General features: G+C 35.5%; 1 protein-coding gene across 15 annotated transcripts in view; it reads right to left on the reverse strand.

Moving 5' to 3' along the window:
* Positions 1-969: 969 nt before the first annotated feature.
* The window catches only part of ADD3 (adducin 3), a 128,455-nt gene continuing 114,119 nt past the window's right edge, over positions 970-15,305 (reverse strand). For 13 of the 15 annotated variants that reach the window (XM_057735597.1, XM_057735606.1, XM_057735601.1 and 10 more), the window contains 11 exons: positions 14,632-14,712; positions 13,649-13,798; positions 13,041-13,184; positions 12,830-12,928; positions 11,502-11,684; positions 10,674-10,931; positions 9,312-9,431; positions 8,575-8,661; positions 5,591-5,714; positions 3,830-3,925; positions 970-3,218 (listed from right to left, as the gene is read on the reverse strand). In XM_057735597.1, coding sequence (XP_057591580.1) covers positions 2,926-3,218; positions 3,830-3,925; positions 5,591-5,714; positions 8,575-8,661; positions 9,312-9,431; positions 10,674-10,931; positions 11,502-11,684; positions 12,830-12,928; positions 13,041-13,184; positions 13,649-13,798; positions 14,632-14,712 — 1,635 coding nt within the window. In that variant the 3' untranslated portion in view covers positions 970-2,925. Of the gene's footprint in view, positions 3,219-3,731; positions 3,926-5,590; positions 5,715-8,574; positions 8,662-9,311; positions 9,432-10,673; positions 10,932-11,501; positions 11,685-12,829; positions 12,929-13,040; positions 13,185-13,648; positions 13,799-14,631; positions 14,713-15,305 lie in introns of all 15 variants that reach the window. The other 2 variants (XR_009053799.1, XM_057735612.1) reach the window with 2 other exon arrangements.

Here is a 15,305-nt window from a genome sequence, read left to right on the forward strand (position 1 = left end):
AACAGAGGAAAAGCCAGTGGCAACATTACCTTTCATGCTACATGGACTCTCAAGTGAGAACTGAGGATAATTGTCTTTGTTGCTTTATGAAAGGGAATTTTGAAATGAGCATCTTTCTAAAACAGCAATTTTTCACCAAAGGGTTATTTACAAGCCAAGGTAATAATTAAATATGCCCAAGACTATGAATCTCTTTTCTGCCCAAACCCTTCATTTTTACAATGGGTAATTATAGTAAAAACTTCAATTAACCAGAACCCTCAATTAACATGACTTCCCCTCTTGCACTCTATTTTTAGGACAAGGTGGTGGAAAAAAAATCACAAGAAATCATTCATGTGAGGGATTTAGTATGAAAATCTTCCATGATGGATTAGGCTATGTTGGGTAGAAAAAAAACGAATAAAATTGCGTTCACACCATGATAACCAATATACAGGAAATACATACATAGCTGAACAAGAGCTGGAGGGGAATAAAATATTTTGTTGAAAGTTAATGTGGTGGAATTGTAACCTTTCTATTCTCTCTACTATCTTCTTAATTGTTAAGTTGTTATATAAATAAAAATCAAAGAGAAGTAATGTATAAACTCAACACATATTCCACAACCTTTTATATTCTAAATCCATAGATCTAAACAGTAGCATGGAGACCAAGAATCAGAATCCTAAGTCCTTCAAAGATCTCTAGATGTCAGAGAAACAGTTTAGGCTGTCATATCCTACCAAGAAAAAAAAAAAAAAGGTCATTTGGGGAATATTTCCTCCAAAATGAGCTGAAACAAGAAGAGTTTTATATAGTTAATTTTCAACTGATTTGAAAATAAATGTATCAGGACATTCCTTACTCAGAAGTGTCAGTCTTACTCAAAATCTCACTGCAGTACAAAATTCAACAGTCCACAAAGTAATTCGGGATAAGTAACCACCCTTGAATTGAAAGCTCCAAGTCCATCTATTTAAAATACTGTTTATTCATCATTTTACATTAATTAGCATTACATCTAAGAGCAATATCAGATAACATTTATACATTTTCCACAGGACACAGAGGTTCATTGGCTCATTCTTTATGCCAAAGCAAGTAAATAGAGGCATTAGCAAAAGGTGCAAATAGTTCACTGTTGCATTTAAAAAATATTTCTGCACATTGCATTCATTTAAGATATATATATTTTTAAAAAGTTATGGAAAAGCATAGTTCACAGGTTACTGTTTCTACATACGTTGTAATACAACATAAATGATGTAGAACATAAAAGAATCCTCAAATACAGAATTAAGCAACTGAAAGTTTCCACTAAGATTAAAACACTGATTCCAGTAGTTAGTGAGATCTAGAATGAACTTTCCAGGCTCCGTTTCAACTTTGCATCATCATACACTCACAGTCAAACAGAACCAGCCCCAGAACACACTATAATCAATGTAATTTTTTACACGCCAACTCACCCTCCAGAAATACTTTGGATTATTTTTACCCACTGACTATTTTGGATCATTGATTTTACACTGATTTGACATCACTTGAAAGGGAAAAAAAAACTATATTAAGCCTAGGTTTAAATTTGTATTTACATTAGAAAGTAAGTTAACTGAAAAGATAAGAAAAATTCGTAAAAATTAAGAAGTGGTAGTTTTCTCACAGTGGGGGTGGGGATTAGACCCACTGATTTCTTCTTGTGCTGCCTTCTAAAGATACATAAGTTGAAAGGATTTGACCCTTTTAAAACTCAAATATCAACTAAGAAATAGAATGATTTTGTCAGAGAAGCAGAATTTTAGAAATTTGGGACATGCTTCAAATAAATTATACTTCAAATCCTATCATGACTATGAATCATTATCAAACCAAAATTCTTCTCATGACACCTCTCTTGTTCCCTTCATTTTTCACTTTCTCTCTCATTCTTTTCCTTTCCATTTGGTTATCTTATGAGGGCCTCTTCATTAATTAGCAATACTAAGAGAAAAATACATTATAAGGTTCAAATACACATCTTGTTATGCCTTTAAATGCTCTAATCCCCTTTTGATACCAAGTCCCTGGATTCTTGAATTATATTTAAGTATACTTAGTACCAAGCAGCCTCAAATGTGCTCTACTGTTAAATGATTGGCTAATATGCTTATGACACTTTTATACTGAATGGTATACAAACATCTCAACATACAAAAATCGTTTTTGCCAGAGTTAAACTAAATAACCCATGTTATATGTATAAAATCCCCTTTGCTGAAAAATAAGGGGCTTTCTAAACTAATAAAAAAGGAATTTTTCAAAAATTATAGTTTACTAAAATGACCTTTTTTTTTGCAAACCAAGTTACTTCAGGTGAGGAAATTTTATACTATGAATAAAATTCCAAATGAATCTTTTCTGAAATTTAAAAAAACAATTATGTGCCAGTGTATACTAATGCTATAGATTCTTATCTTAGAAGCTTTTAAAGCATTCTGTTAATGCCCATTGAAACAATGGGAACCCAAAAGGTATAGTCAATAATTATGATAAAAAACTATAATCTGATTACCAAGTGAAGCAGGTTTTGAGAAACAAAAATTCTCTCACTTGTTCGCTGGTAATTTCTCTCTAACAGATATTCTGTAGAAGGCCTGAAGTAAGTCAGACAGATATCTGTTTGTGGTGATTATAATAATACTTCATGAGGGCAGAGCTAATCAAAATTAGCAATTTTTAAAAATTCAAAACCTTTTTTGGACATATAAAATGAGAGATGGATTTTAAAGTGTTTTTCATAATATTTTTCTTTTAGTAAAACCTCTTTCCAGTTCTTAAAGTCCAGTTTGCTGCATACCCCCAATCTGATCTACCACTGCATATTAATGATCAACTTAAATGTGGTTTTTAAATGTGCAACGTCACATTGTAATAATAATAATTATTATAAAGAGACTTTATTTAGGCTTCAACTTTCTCCTTTTTTTTGTTCTTTTTCAGAAAAGAAGGAGTGCGGAATTTCTTCTTTTTCTTGGATGGTGATTTTGAAGGTGAGCCTTCAGGTGACAGGATTTCTTCAATTTTTTCTGGAGACTTAATGGTAATCTCGATGTTTTCTATGGTGGTGCTTGTAGATAACCTGCTCACTCGCTGAGCAAGCTCATCTTCCACACCATGCACGTCATCCTTGCCATTCACTATCAGGACAGGCATGTCCATGGAGATAAAGCTCTTGGAAAACAGCTCATGATTTTCTACAAAAGGGGAGGAGTTTTTGGTTATTTTAGATAGTCAACATCTTTGCTTTATTTTACAAAACTGAAATGTTTAAGCAATGTACTAAGGCATTACTTTAATTCCAATAAAGATAGATCATTATTTTAATAGACGATGGGCCTATTAGCATGAAGCGAATGCTCTTAAATGGTATAAAGGGGACAAAGTAGTCAGACCAAAGGATGAAGGCTAGGTAGATCCAGATTGATGACTTGACAGTTTCATTGTAAAGCAAGTCAGTATAAATGAGGAAGACAACATACATATATTTTTCTTTAATTTTGGGATCATATGCAAATCAAAATTGAAAAAGATTTCATGCTTCTGATTGGAAGACATATGACAAACCAATCTTAATTTCACAAATTCTTAAGAACTATAGGTTGCCAAAATCTAGAAGTCAATGTAAACGTTGAACAAAAGTAGCACCCCATTTAATAAAAAATATAAAATTACTGGGAGCTTTAAGTAAAAATCCATGGTAAACTTACTGTATCAGGTGTTCAATTTCTTTATATGAAGACAAATGACAGAGGGACAGACTCTAAAGATTAACTCGGTGAAGGCTATGGGAAATTACATTGAATACCTTCTAATTTTTCAGGGATATGTTGCGGTGACTGAGTTTGAGACTGAATTTGTGAAACAGATGAAGCGTCATCTGAGAGTAATTCCTGCTCAGCATCTGTTGGATAAGAGTTTAGTTAAAAGCCATGCAAAACAAAGCAGCATAAGATTTCAGGGAGGTTAATGCATACATCAAATACCTGCATACACCGGGATGATAAACTCTTCAGTGATGAGCTGAGCACGCTAACGGTTATCCCACATATTGATAATTAAGCAGCAAGAGGAGGTTAATGTGTTAACATTTCTGCCTTCTACCTGCTGCTAAAGGTAATCTTACATAGATGCTTTAAGGAAGCATGGCTACTGGCAGCCCAGGAAAATAATATGTATGCATTTAGCTTTTGCTAGAGTGTTAGAAAATCAAAGTGCAATGAGCAGCCAAATGAAAAGAAATATGAAAGCCTCACCAATGATGCTCCATTAATGAGGCAGAATGCCCCACTGAACTTTTGAACAATATCCAATTAGTGATTCCTGTCAGCAATATTAGTGAGCTAATTCAGGTCATAATGAATGTGGAAGAAACTATTTATAAAGTTATATATAAAAGGTGATGGTTCTCTTGTGCAATATTTGTTACCTGGCATCTTTAGGCTTTCAAAAAATAAGAGATTAAAGAGGGACATTTTACAAATTACAAAAATAGAGAGAGTTTCCAACCTTATGTTAGAATAAACAAGTTGAATAATACCACTTAGAACATTTAATTACATTAATGAATCAGGATGACTTCCTTTTGCAACAAAGCCACTAACACACTGATAGAAACTGTTCCCTGGATGGTCCGGATATCATTAGTTCTTTCTACACAATATCTAACAGGGACAAAGATTCTTTAACTATTGGTTTTGTTTTGCTTTGGGTAAAAACTTCAACTGTATGTTGAAGATGCTCTAAAGCAGGGGCTCTTACCCTCTTCTGGGGTCACAGACTTCTTGTCTTTCACCCTGCACCCCCCTGCCTTCTTCAAATGTGTATCGTACAAAATTAAGCCTACATTTTTCAGGTGGCTCATGGACTGTCTGAAGCTTATCCAAAGACCCAAGATTGAGAACCCTTGCTATAAAGAATCTCTTGATCCTCAGAAAAAGGGAGCTAGTATTCAATTGGTGTTTTCATGAACAATTCTTAAATACAACCCTTACTTAGGGTTCTGAAGTCAGAAAAAAGCAACCTCATGAGAGTGCCCATGTGCTTAAAGAAAGTCACATAAAAGTTCAAGCAGTTTGCTTTATATCCTGATTTTGAAATTACAATATTGACATCTTCAGACATCCAGTAACAATAGAGATTTTACAAAGAATTAAAGCCATATACTTGTTAATCTATAACTATGTCAAAGTAGAAAGGTTTTTTAAAAAAAGCCACATATTCTGAAATGTTTAACTCTATTAATATATCAACATTTACTCTAGCCAGTGATTCTTTACTCATCTGGGGATTTCACTTTACCATAGAAGACTTTTTGCTAGCAATCAGATTGCTTTCTGAGGAAAACAGTCTTCTCTGCATGTTAACATACATGGTCCAGTATAGGTAGTTCTTTGCATTTCAGTCCTACCTATACTCAAGTAAGGACTGGGAGAGAGGACACAGAACAACTGATTGTAAAGGAACATTAAAAAACAAAACAAACAACCCTGACTGCCTTCTATTATCCAATTCAAGGGGCTCTGTTAGCAATGTGGTCATCCTGGGCTTAAGCTCAAAATGAACTAACCTTCCAGGCCTTGCTGTTTACGTTCGATTGTCCTCTTATACTCTTCAAGTTCTCCTTCTGTGAGATGACTGAAGGGGTTGGGAGGAGCTGGTGGGGCATGATCATCATCTTCAAACTGCATGGTCTTGCAAAGAAAAACACTGACTTCTTACCAAAAGCTTTACTTACAGCTATATATTTATTTACATATATTTACATATATATATACACAACTTCATACACACACACTTAACGTATATGTTTGTGACATCCCAACTCACAATTTTAAGAAATGATAAAGTAACATGCTTTGTTGAAATATTCATATCAGATTAGTGCCTTTAGACTACTGATCCAATAGACTAAAACTGCCAGTGATGTTTCCTCAAAAAGTCTGATAGATCAATTTTAATAACTCTTAAAAAAAAAGCCAAGTTCTGGAAAGTTTCACGTAACTAAGAAATATCTTAAAAATCCAGAATTTTAAAAAGCTTTAGAAAAATGAAATTGTACGAAGAGAACTTTAAACTTGCTATGAAAATACACGTGTATCTATTTGCTCTAGGAAAGAAATTAATGAGACTTTCAGCTAAACCTGGCAGACTGAACCCATGTATTTAAAAAAATTCCTCTCCAAACCCCACTAAAATGACAGTAAATGAACAACAACCAAAATGGTATAAACGTTTAAGGACAAAAGAATGGAAGAGGAGACAACAGAGGATGAGAAATGGTAACACACTGTTGGAAGATGGTAGCAGGTGGAAGAGTGGGTGGCAGAGCTGAGAAAACTGAAGCCTTAGCCCTGCAAAGAAAGATGCAAAGGAGAAGCCTGCTCATTTGCCCTGCAGAGGTCTGCTAAGGCTCAGGTACCACAGAAGGTGGTGGTGAAGAAAAACTGAAAAGGGGGGACAAGTCAGAAGTGTGAATAAGGAACAGATGGATTCTCAGGTCCCCTTTCATGTTCCACACATCTCAGCATTCACCTCTCTCTCATCTCTGCAGAAAATCACAGGCTTATTCTTCAGAACAACTGATTAGGGGACACAAAACACAGCTGAGGGCTCCCAGGATGATGGTGGGAGACTGGCAAGAGACTAGAGAATTCTCCAGATAAATTAAATGACCCCAGATAAAAGAACTACAGATACTAACATCTGGGTATTTCTGAAAGAAACAACCTGGTCCACATCCAGTCACTCTATAGTGGAGCTCACCAGTTCTCAAGCTCTGCATACATCTGGAGCTTCTGACTGACTTTCAGTGCCTCGATCTTAAATACAGACGCTACCAAGGATTTCCAGACACTTGAGGAAAGTTTCCAACATAGAGACCAGAATTAAGAAGAAAAAGGGAACTCAGAAGAAACAAACATTAAAGGAAACTGAAGAAAATTTAAAATTGATTCCCTTAGAGCAATGAAAGAAAATACTATATCCAGAGAGACCAGGATGTTATTTAAAAAGAAAAAAAAGAACATCCAGGGAATAAGAAGTCTTAAAAATTAAAAAAAATCAAAATAGAAAATTAAATAGAAGTCTTAGAAAATAAAGTCAAATCTCCCAGAAAGTAGGATAAAAGACAAACAGATAGAAAATAGGAAAGAAAGAAAAAGTCAGAGGCTTAGTCAAAGAGATCCAATTAACAGCGTATATATCCTGACAGAAAAAGAAATTGAAGGCAAAAAGACTACTTACTGAAAAAATACTTAAAAAAAATCCCCAGAACTGAAGGACATGACTTTGCAGACTGAAAAGAGTTACTACATACTAAAAATGGAGACTAAAAAGAAATCTACTACAAAGCACGCCATCATAAAATTTCAGAATAGCAGGAACGTAGTTACAGGTCTGCAAAAAAAAAAAAAAAAAAAAGAGGCCTACACAAAGGTACATGAATCACAATACTCTCCTACTTCTCAACAATAAAATGGAATTAGGGGATAATACGGTGATGCTTTTCATATTATCTGTAAACTAGAAATGTTTAAACTGCAAATTATTATTTTTAAACTAGAAATGTCCATCACATGCATATCTGAAGGTAGAATACAGGTTTTCAGACTGTTACCTCCTATGTATCCTTTCTCAGAAAGCTATTAGAGGATGCAGAGAGTGATAAAGGAGTAAATCAACAAAGTGGGAGACATATGACACAGGAAACAGGACTACAGAGTGAGAAGCACAGGAATCCTCAGGATGGGCTGGTACATCTGGCCTGCAAAGAAGCTATTCTAGATCTGGACCAGAATGACAATGACAAAGGGCTGTAACTGAGAGATTACCTGTTGCCTATGACCCTATGGAAAATAATATTAAGAAAAGTTTGGGAAGAACTAAGCCCAATGTATCCCAAATACTAAGCCAATGAAAAAAAGGAGGCAACTTTCTCTCCAGGGGGAGAAAAGTTGTATAAGAAAGGAAATGTCATCATGGGATACTACCTGGCTCAGCAGTATGTGTTTAAAAATATAAACTCTGGAAGCTGACTAGACAAAACATTGTGATACAACTTTACTAGAAGAATGAAAAAGGGAAGCCTTGTGTAAATAGGCTAAATCTGCATCATCCATAAAAGAAGTCACTACTGTCTTTCATTAATTCTAAGATGCACTGTTCTCCCACATTTTCTGATCTCTGAAACTGGAATTCATGTTATAATTGTCAAGGTTTTTTTCTCTTTTAGTGATACATAAAATTATGGTATTTCTTATCATTGATGAAATAGATTTGATGAAATACAGTTTGCGGTCTAAAACTGATAAACCAAAACATCGTTATTCTTAAAGATGATGTTTAGAAAAAAGGTAAATGCTAGAGTAAAGTCCTTGCCCCTAGAAACCGGGAATTTTAAGTCTTGTGGATTATTTGACTTGTGTTTATATTAACTTTAGTTATTATTATTAAACTTGTGTTTACATTAACTTTAGTATAAATGAATATTCATATTTAAAAAGCAAAGAAGTTAAATGTGAAAACAAAGATCATATTGCTTCATGGACTTACAGAAGGAGGCTTATCCACAACAATTCCAGCAAGCAACTGAGATTGTGGTCCTGCTGTTTTCAAGTCATACCGATTTTGTTCTCGAATCTGAATTGAAAAACAGTAACAAGTTCTTGGGGGCGACTCTGCAGGTGACCTTTGGCTTACTATTTGACCACCCCAGGGTAAGAGCTCTTTAATTCCCACCTCCAAAAAGCCTTCTTTTACCGTCCTAACAACTCACATTAATCTCCACTTTTCCTTTTTTTTTCTTTAAGATTTTTTTTTGGATATGGACCCTTCTTAAAGTCTTTATTGGATTTGTTAAAATATTGCTTCTTTTTTATGTTTTTTGGTTTTTTGGCCGTGAGGCATGTGAGATCTTAGCTCTCCCACCAGGGGTCAAACCCACACTCTGTTCACTGGAAGGCAAAGTCTTAACCACTGGAATGCCAGAGAAGTTCCTCCTCCACTCTTTTTGTTGTGTGATTTCCTACTGTCTTACACTGTTAGAGAACTACATTTTCCACTAATATAGCAGAAATATGCCTAATACTTCTTCCCTGTATAGCCCACTTACCAGAAACTAGAACAGAGCTGGAGGTATTCAACAGAAGCTAAAATTATACAAAATTAAATTTCAAATTCTTCTGTATTCAAACCTCTAAGCTTATTAGCATTAATCAAATTCAGTCACTAGTGATTTAAACATAAAACAGCATAAAAATGCTTCCTCTAGCCATAGAAGACCGTCTTACCTTATTTCTCTTTTCTAGTACCTCATTCGGGTTTGTGTTTAAAGGAACAAACTGATTTGGATCTTCAATTTTGATAGGTGTTCCACTAGTAACTTTAGAAGAGTCCTCTGCTTTCATCCACTGAAGAATCAAAAATTTTCTAGAATTAAACTTTGTGTTAAGGAAATATGGTAGGTTCTTGATGACTGTTTATTGACTCAAAGGGATGGGGGTACACTGCCAATATTTTAAAGAATTTCACTAAGTAATTTTTAGTGGTCAATTAGTGTATCTCCCATATGAGTTAGAATTAGCATTCACTTAAAAACAAACAAATGTCATGACTATTCACATGAATACTAAATTATGCTATTTTAATTTTCTCCTTTGGCATTATTTCAAGCACACAGAGCTTGATCTCACATTAACTAACATTTAGAGTTGTCACCTGCACTGAAGTTTTATCAAGTGATGATGGCTAAGAAGTCATCAAAAAGGACTCAAGAAATCTCTTAAGATTTAGTTTTCCAGATTTCATTTTTTATTTTTGGCTGACAGAATGGGCCAAGCCCCTGACTAGCATTTTACAAAGCAGATAATCTGGTAATAATCTATAGTATAATGGTACCACAGGGGTGGAAGGGCCTTATATAATTCTTCTCATTTACCCATTATATCCCTTAAAGAAAGCTAATATTCATCAAGATTAATGATGACTAGCCATTAGTTTCTGTCAATGAAAATAATTCTTAGGTTCTTTTACTAGGAGATAGGAAATCATATAGACTAGGGAAAAAACACTTTTTTTCCCATACTGAATACTACTGAGTTACAAGATAGGATGAACTAATTCTGAGTACCTAGAGAATATTTAGTGATAAGCACTCCAAAATTAAACCAAATCTGAGGTAAAATGCTGAAAAATTTAAGATAACCTGTTGCTTTATCTACAAGATCTTGCCTAAAGGTAGCTATGTGCAGTAATTCACAAAATTTGACACCATTAGGTGTTGATAACTTTTACAGTTCTGATTCATGGGTACAATATAAACTACAAAGCACGTATCATGCAATGGCTAAAACTGGGCTCCAGGGTCATGCATTCAAACCCTGATTCTACCATTCACAAATGATTAGTTAATCCCTCTGTGCCTATAAAATGGAGGAGAAAAACAGCATCCTTTCCACATTAGGAGAATTAAATGAGGTAATTCATGTACGGCACTTAGAACAAAGTGCCTTGCACAGAGGTTACCTGATAGTTATAGGGATATTATTGCTACTGTATTCTACTTTCCCAATATTTTCAACATAGTCCATTCAATTCATCAGTAACTAGGCAAAATATTCAGTAAAGGTAAACCACGTAAAGTAAGGGCATACTGTGATTTTGGTCCTGGGACTGGTCTCCCCGTTCCGAGACTCCTCAGGCACATTCACTTTCATGTAGGTATTTGGTGAGTTCAGCCATCGTGTTTTTTCACGCTGCTGCCTCTGTGCCATGTATTTGAGAGGAGAGAGTGGCACGGCATCATCTTCGAAGGAAAAGGCAGTCACAGTCGCTGGGATCTCCACATCACTCTTGTGCCTAGGCTTTTCTCGAATGAGAGGATGTCTGTAAGCATAGCCTGTTCTATATCCCTAGGGGAGGGAAAAAACACATTTGAAGCAATCAAATTTGTACCAAACACTGCATTTAGAGTCTAATTCTTTAAACAGATGATTCAATAAGACTCTTTTGCTGAAAAGCAAATAAAGGGGATTCCTTCTAAACTCCACATAACCTCCACATAACGCTAGATTTGAAATTAAGCAAATTTCAAGATCTGGCTAAAAAACTGATTTCAGTTGACAAAGCAGTTTCCAGTCATACAACTGTTCCTGACAAAGGTAATTTCAAAACTGCTGGCCAGAAATATTTTCCTAGATATAAACTGGTTTTCTGGAGGCCAAATCTCAGTGTTCATTTATGTCTTTGTTCCTGGGTCTGAAGGTAATCTGCCTTCTGACTCTATGTGGAAGAGGGTAAAATTTAAGATAAGATGACAGTTGCATGTTTCACTGATTCTTAAAATGCACCAAACTCCTTCCTAGGACCACACTCTGCTCCCAGAGGAGTAAGGAACATGTTCCAAAACCAAAAGGTGATGGAAACATCTGCTCTTGAATCTGGAAACAAGAAATCAAGTTTATGTTCAATTTTTCACCTACCAAATTGTCCAGAGTCCTCATCAGCCCTTCGAACTCAATCTCGCCAACCTTCCATTTTTGATGGGAACCTATATTCACTCCTCCTCCTCCAGATGCTGCTACAGTGTGAGTGGAAGCTTTATACTTCTGAAGATCCAGTATAAGCAGATTGTCTACTCCACCTGCCCCTGCTAATGCCCGCACCTGTAATCAATGGCAAAATAGAGAGGCACAGGACTGTAAAGACTAGAATGATTATTTCACTTTGAAAAAGGCACAAGTTTGATTCAGCAAATATCTGTAACACTTCTTCAGGCTACCAACAAAAAAATACACTTGTGAAAGCAGGCAGCTGAAGTATCTTTTCCATCTATCTATACCTTCCAGGACTCTGATTCTTCCTGATGGAAAACACATTTAGAGCCATACCTTTTAATATATTTCAAGAAACTGACTTCTCTTGCCAAATTTTGAAGTTATTTCCTTGCAGTTTTCCCGTGGCAATCCAGTTAATACTTTTGTTGAAAGTTATAATTTTAAAGGAATATAAACACTATACTGTGACTTTAAGAATATTTAGGCAGAAGTCAGCTCGTTATCTCAACATAATTAAGCTTTTCACAGCCTCATTTAAAAAGAAGAGAGACCATTAAAACAAACGAACAAAAACAAAACAAAAAAACAAAGTTGGTTGTTAAGACCAGTTAAAGTTGGTATAAAAAATTTTCCCCGCTTTTTTGTGGCCTTTCCAATAAAGTCAGATTATTACTATTTGCTTCAAGAGAATGTGCTTGATTTTTCTTAAAGGGGGAAATTAAGGCTGTTAAATACATCCAGCTTCTCTGGGGAAAAAAGCAATTAATAAGTATCTAATCCATCATAATAATGAAGCTGAGGCTGTGGAATCACTGGGAACTGCATGAGTTCATAAAGCTTCTGGCGCTGCTCTTATACTTTTTATAAAGTGGCCACAACACAGCTAATCTTTGATAACCAGCAACCACCTCTGTTTCTCAATTTGCACCATACCACTAGAGGGTGAAAATGGAGAAATGTGCAACTATACCATCTTAAAAAGCAGGATTATGAGGAAAGTGATGTTTATGAAGCACTTAGATTTGGTGTGTGTCTGTATATGAATTTTAATTTTCTTTCCTCCTGTTTTCAATTCAACAGATACCTCAGTTGACCCTTTTTACTCAAGTGAAGCAGAACTTCTTTCAAAAGACAAAACAAAAACAAAAAGCCACCAACTGATAGAGCCCTGGAAATAAGTAAACACAATAACCAACTCAAGAAATAACAAAGAAAAAAAAAAAAAAAAGTAGGGGGTAAACAATTTTTCTTACCTGAATCTCACAGGCTATCTGCACATTAAAAATGTAATGAAAAGCCTCCTCAACTGTTTCTCCAAGTGCTACCACACCATGATTTCTGAGTACCAGCACCTAAAATAGAATCCCAAAGCAATCACTTTAAATAACTGGCATAGCTCACACTGCTTTCATCAACGGTAACAGCAACAAAAATAGCTCCTTAGATAGAAACTCTATTACACACCTTACAACTTGGCCCCAGAACTTTCTGCAGTTGAATTCTCTCCTCCTGTTCATCAAGTGACCCTTGGTAGTCATAATAGGTGACATCTCCCAGGATCAGGGACTCTTGAGAAATTGGAAGGATCCCGCACTTCATGGAGGATACCTATTTGATTGGGTTCATGCCAAGAACACATTTAGTTACTAATTACACCTTCATAAGAACTGGATTCTTCAGTCAGCTCAGGAAGTGCTGGCCTATTCACTGTGTTCACCATTCCAGCCCACCTCCCACTTTAGTTCTTGGCTTCTTCAAGAGAAAAAAAAGAACTTGGGGATACTACTCAATTTACATGCTGTGACAGATATTAGGAAAGAAGCTTTGCTCGAAAGAACTCAATGACCCAATTATTAAAAATGCAAATGCCATCTCTCCAGGGTTTCCTAGAATGGTAGCATTTAGTCCAAAGAGCCTTTTGTTTTCTGGATATGCACAGGATTAATACTTTGAAAATGACTTCAAATGTGGGGGTCTGAAAGAATGAAGATTATAAAGTATCATGTAAGGAAAGCCATGGAAATAATACACTTCCCAGGATCATTGTTGGCTTTGGCCCTTCAGTGACTTACAGCTGCTGTTGCAAGGGTGTGGATGTGTATCACGCACTTAACATCAGGACGCGTTGAATAGACTGCGGCATGGGGACTGAAGCCTGTATGGTCAATTTTCAAATTAGTACTTCCCTGATCAACCACTTCTCCTATTATATTGACTTTCACCTGGAAAAATCAGAAAGACACAGTTAATTGGTACACATGCATCAAGGTTTCCTGTGTTCCACAAGCTAAACTGGAGGTGGCAAACTTTTTTGTCAAAAGCCAGATAGCAAATATTTTAACATTTGTGGGCCTTTGTTGCAACTACTCAATTCTGCCACTGTAGTATAAAAGCAGCCACAAACTACCGTAAAAGAATAGGTGTGGCTTTGTTCCCATAAAATTTTATTTACAAAAATGGGTGGCCTGCGGCAAAACTTAGCATTTAGCAAGAAGCACAGTTTCCAAGAAACTGAATAACTTAAGCTCTTCACTGAAGGTCTGGACAAGTCTGGCATTTATTGAACTGGCTGAAAATTGTCCATTTGCTAATTAACACTACAGCAGAACCAACGCAGTTCCTACTGTTCTAGAGGCCAATGACAGTGGCTTGGAGTACAATCATTGAAAAATAAAAAGAATGTCAAACCCTACACTCACACCAACTGAACTTCGTTTAAATCTATCTATAAAATACACAGACTTTGTGTGTGTGTGGCGCTTTTTTTTTTAAATTACATAGAGTATGGGGTGAAAATATCAAAAGATTCTCTTTGAAATATGAATAAGTTAACTGATAAGATCAATTCATTTGTTAGGCTCTTCAACTACACTGTTTTTCTTGAACCCTAAAGCTTTTCTTAAAAATCAACATTAACTTTCCAAATTCTTCCCTGTTCACTAGTAAATATTTTTCCATACATACCTTTTCTCGTTCTGTCTTGTATTAAAAGCTAAAAACTGTCAGAAAAGTACAAGGAAGCACAGAAAAAGTAACATAGGAATGAAAATTGTACCAAATTGGAGGCTGAGGCTTCAGAAAAAGACAGGCCTCTGGGAATTATTATTATGTGGTCTTGCTCCTTACTTATTCTTACCTGGGAGAAAGAAAAAAAACAAAACAATACAGAATTACTATGAGCTGTTCATATTTTGCTGTATAAACATGACTAGGAATATATTTACAGTGAATAACTATAGGGAATCTGGGGGGAAAAACAAAGCAGAAATTCAAGGTGTGCAACATGAAACATTCCTTAAAAAGTTTTCTTCCCTCAAGCCCTCAAATCCTTGTTAAAAAATTCTGACGTTAGTTTCTCATTTATCGGACTTACTTAAAGTGTTTTTTGGGGGGTTCTAAGGTTGTTTAAGGTCAGCTACAATCAGGAGAAACGAATGCCGGTATTATTCAACCCAATATGGTAATGACTATAATCTTGATTTATAACATGGAAATTAAGGGGAAATAGGCAAAGGAAAGAGAAGAGTCTCTTCCTAGGAAGGAATTAAGGTGGAAATGGAAGGGGAAACCAAAGAACGCTGGAGGAAGGGATGAAAAGTTGTAGGAAGACTGTACTTCATATCTGTGCCATTTTCACACATTTTCATACTTTTTGCTTCCAAATATTCTTATTTCCAAGTGTGGCAACATGAAAATAAGAGGACGATGAATGGGAAAATTATAATAAAA

This window comes from Hippopotamus amphibius, chromosome 5, assembly GCF_030028045.1.
Source record: "Hippopotamus amphibius kiboko isolate mHipAmp2 chromosome 5, mHipAmp2.hap2, whole genome shotgun sequence".
In the NCBI taxonomy this organism is placed as follows: domain Eukaryota; kingdom Metazoa; phylum Chordata; class Mammalia; order Artiodactyla; family Hippopotamidae; genus Hippopotamus; species Hippopotamus amphibius.